A 4,319-nucleotide genomic window follows, 5' to 3' on the forward strand; every position below is an offset into this window, starting at 1 on the left:
ATTACACTTTAAAATTATTCTTGTGTTATATGAAAAAATAAAAATAAATTCTCAAGTTATTTTAAAGCCGTATAGCATCCAGTGTTTGTTTGTAATTATGCACAAAGCTACACAAAGGTCTATCCGTGTTCCGCCCACCACAGGTATCGAAGCCCAGTTTCTAGCGTTGAAAGTCCGCAGACATATCGCTGTGCCACTGGGGGGGGGGAGCGTCTAGTGACCAATAAAAACCCAGTAAACAGCACAGACAGTGTAATTTTAGAGTTGCTTACCATGTGGTAAAATATTACGACATGTGTTACAATTTAACTAGAGATACAGCAATACAGAAATCTAATGTTTGTGAAGATAACAATGAAAATAATAAATAAACAATTAAACGAATAAGGAAAGCCTACAATAAAAAAAACTAGAATATAATATTGTGATTAAAATACCAGGTTAAGAGTTGTAAAAACAAAAAACAACAATTTACTGAACATGCTATTAGATGTTTCTAATACGATTAATCCAACTTTAGCTATAGCTTCTCCTATACACATGCCCCCCTCTCAGTGGCACAGCGGCATGTCTGCGGACTTATAACGCTAGATTCCGGGTTTCGATACCCGTGGTGGGCAGAGCACAGATAGCCTATCGTGTAGCTTTGTGCTTAATTACAAACAAACCTATAAACATAATCTATTTACAGAGGCGCAATTTATTTTAAATATTTTTATTCGGGAAGGGAAAATTAAAATAGTCTGGCCCCCCAGTGGCACAGCGGTATGTCTGCGGACTTACAACGCTAGAATCCGGGTTTCGATACCCGTGGTGGGCAGAGCACAGATAGCTCAATGTGTAGGTTTGTGCTTAATTACAAACAAGAACAACAAAAATAGTCTGATTTATTGAAAATTTTGAACTTTAACGGAACGTTTGGGTAACGATGTTAATATTTAAGTCCAGGTTACATACTTTGTTTTTGGTGAGGGATCTTTTTTTTCCCAGGGCGATTGCTTAGCAGCGATAAGTAAAACCTTAATAATTCAGTAAAAAACTTCCCCAATGTATCTACAAACGTGACTAATGTGCAAGGCTTAGTTGTAGAGTTTCTTATTATAGTTGTTATAAATAGAAACTCAAGTTCGAAGGAATATAAATCTGCAATTTGTAGGCTAAAGTTATTCTCTGTAAAAATTAATCTGCAACTTGTAGGCTAAAGTTATTCCCTGTAAATATAAATCTGCAACTTGTAGGCTAAGGTTATTCCTGTAAATATAAATCTGCAACCTGTAGGCTAAGGTTATTCCCTGTAAATGTAAATCTGCAACCTGTAGGCTAAAGTTATTCCCTGTAAAAATTAATCTGCAACTTGTAGGCTAAAGTTATTCCCTGTAAATATTAATCTGCAACTTGTAGGCTAAAGTTATTCCCTGTAAATATAAATCTGCAACTTGTAGGCTAAAGTTATTCCCTGTAAATATTAATCTGCAACTTGTAGGCTAAAGTTATTCCTGTAAATATTAATCTGTAACTTGTAGGCTAAAGTTATTCCCTGTAAATATAAATCTGCAACTTGTAGGCTAAAGTTATTCCCTGTAAATATAAATCTGCAACTTGTAGGCTAAGGTTATTCCTGTAAATGTAAATCTGCAACTTGTAGGCTAAAGTTATTCCCTGTAAATATTAATCTGCAACTTGTAGGCTAAGGTTATTCCTGTAAATGTAAATCTGCAACTTGTAGGCTAAAGTTATTCCCTGTAAATGTAAATCTGCAACTTGTAGGCTAAGGTTATTCCTGTAAATATAAATCTGCAACTTGTAAGCTAAAGTTATTCCCTGTAAATATTAATCTGCAACTTGTAGGCTAAGGTTATTCCCTGTAAATATTAATCTGCAACTTGTAAGCTAAAGTTATTCCCTGTAAATATTAATCTGCAACTTGTAGGCTAAGGTTATTCCCTCTATATATTTGCCGAAAGATGTTGACCAAATGCACTAATGTGTTATAAAGTGACGAAGGTATAGCTTGTAAAACAATGATAATTTTTATGAGTAATATTGTCAGGAAAACGTAAGTTTACTAACACAAAGCATTAATTTATCAGAATTATTAAAAGATCTTGAAACGTACCTTTAGTATATATGGGTCGTCAGTTTTATTGTATTGATAATAATAATAATAATACTAATAATACAGTTATCAAAAATCAATAAATTCAATATTATCAAAGTGGATAAAAGATAACGATATGCTGTTCAAACTTTTCAAATCTTATTTTCAGACTGTGATCGACTACCATATGATATATTACCAAAACGTCATATGTTGGTGATCATTAATCCAGCCAGTGGCAGACGAAGAGCGCATGAAATATTTAAGGAGCAGGTCGTACCCCTTCTGGAAGAGGGTGAAATTACTTGGGAGGTAGTTCTGTCAAGTAAGGTCGCCTTAAATAATTATGTTACATTTACTTTAGTTTGTTTTTTAAACAGAGATATTCAAACTTAACCATAACTACCCAAATCTATTCAAGTTATTTGGTTATTTGATACATTATCATCCGTGGCCGTTACAAAAAACAACAGCAATTAAGGTTTATCTGCAGTTCATCTAACGCCTATCCACGCTAGAAACTAATAGATATATTACGTGAGTATTAGGTGACTATCATTTACAAAAAGACTCGTTAATCATGGGATGTTTTAAATAAAAAAGGCTAACAATTCTTGAACTGTTGTTGTGTTTTAAACGTTTAAAATAATATGTATATATTTGGTTAAATAAAGATATTAAAATCATTACAATCAAAGTTGTTGAAATTAAGGTTGTTTTATCCACATGAGTGATAACGATTTGTGAAAAATTAATAAACAAAATAGCTACAGTTTGCCCCCCAGTGGCACAGCAGTATGTCTGCGGGCTTATAACGGTAGAAACCGGGTTTTGATACCGGTGGTAGGCAGAGCACATATAGCCCATTGTGTAGCTCTGTGCTTAACATCAAACAAACAATCAAACACTTTATGGGGGCAGAGCACAGATAGCCCATTTTTTTTAGCTTTGTTTTGTGCTTAACTTCAAACAAACAATTAAACACTCTTGGAGGCAGAGCACAGATAGCCCTTTTTTTTTTTTTAGCTTTGTGCTTAACTTCAAACAAACAATTAAACAGTTTATTTTATTTCTTTTTGATTTATAGAAGAGAAGAACTTTGTATATAACTACATTCGGTCTGTAGACTTGTCCGTGTTCAACAATATCGTTTCTGTATCGGGAGACGGACTTGTATACGAGGTAGCTATGCGATGTATTAAAAGTTATATGATATGCGAATTTATTTTTAGATTATATATGTTTCTTTTTTGTTGCTTAGCTACAGAATAAATGTTCAATTATCATACAGACTTTCATTTTGAAGTATCTTTTAAGTCTCTGTTAAAAATTGAAATGAATAATAAATTAAATTAAATTGCCCTCACGTTAGTTCTGTTTCAAAACTGTCAGGTAATGAGTGTAATGACTCAAGATTAAACAATATTTATCTTAATTTGTCTAAGTTTTTTATTGTAATTCTTAGTAAACAAGTCCTAAATTAACAAATGTGTGCATTTTAATTTGTTTATTTCCCCATAAAGATAAACATTTCTTTCTCGACAGTGAAACACTTTTGACAATACAAACAACTTTACTGCCATCTAGTCATGAACATAGTAACTAGATCGCGTCTTTGTTGTCTTACTCAATAAATAAGCATTCTAAACTAAAACTTCTATGCTTAGTTATTGATGCAGTACAAACGCTAGTTAAATTAGTACTTTAATAATATTGTATTAATAAGAATCTACAGTAGTACTAAAAATACTTAATCAAATCGCCTTGTAATAAAAAACAAAACAAATCAAGATGACTAGTGAGAGATTTCCGGTAGTTTAAGCCTAATCCGATGGTTAACAATTGGTTATGATGATAAACAAGATATTTTTGTAGAAATGTAAGGTATGAAAAAATTTAATGTTTTACTTACATTTATTCTTTAAAGATTACCATTAAGCTGACTTTAAATTCCTTTGTTACAACTTTAAGGCCATAAAGCAGCGTTTCCTAAACTATATTCCGCGGAACACTGGTGTTCCGTACGAGAAGGCTCGGTATGGGCAGGTGGTTAAGGCGCTCGACTCGCAATCTGCGGGTCGCGGGTTCGAATCCAAGTCACAACAAACATGCTCGCCCTTTCAGCCGTGGGGGCGTTATGTGACGGTCAATCTCACTATTCGTTGGTAAAAGAGTAGCCCAAGCGTTGGCGGTGGGTGGTGACGACTAGCTGCCTTCCCTC

The 4,319-nt window shown here is 33.6% G+C and overlaps 1 protein-coding gene across 1 annotated transcript in view; it reads left to right on the forward strand.

Annotated features, from left to right (window-relative positions):
• Positions 1 to 2,267: 2,267 nt before the first annotated feature.
• LOC106475853 (sphingosine kinase 2-like) overlaps positions 2,268 to 4,319 on the forward strand; it is a gene marked incomplete at its 5' end in the record, with an annotated part of 5,124 nt that continues 3,072 nt past the window's right edge. Inside the window, 2 exons of the mRNA XM_013936527.2 lie at positions 2,268 to 2,423; positions 3,186 to 3,280. Coding sequence (XP_013791981.1) covers positions 2,268 to 2,423; positions 3,186 to 3,280 — 251 coding nt within the window. The remainder of the gene's footprint in view (positions 2,424 to 3,185; positions 3,281 to 4,319) is intronic.

Source organism: Limulus polyphemus, unplaced genomic scaffold, assembly GCF_000517525.1.
Source record: "Limulus polyphemus unplaced genomic scaffold, Limulus_polyphemus-2.1.2 Scaffold9288, whole genome shotgun sequence".
Taxonomy (NCBI): Eukaryota; Metazoa; Arthropoda; class Merostomata; order Xiphosura; family Limulidae; genus Limulus; species Limulus polyphemus.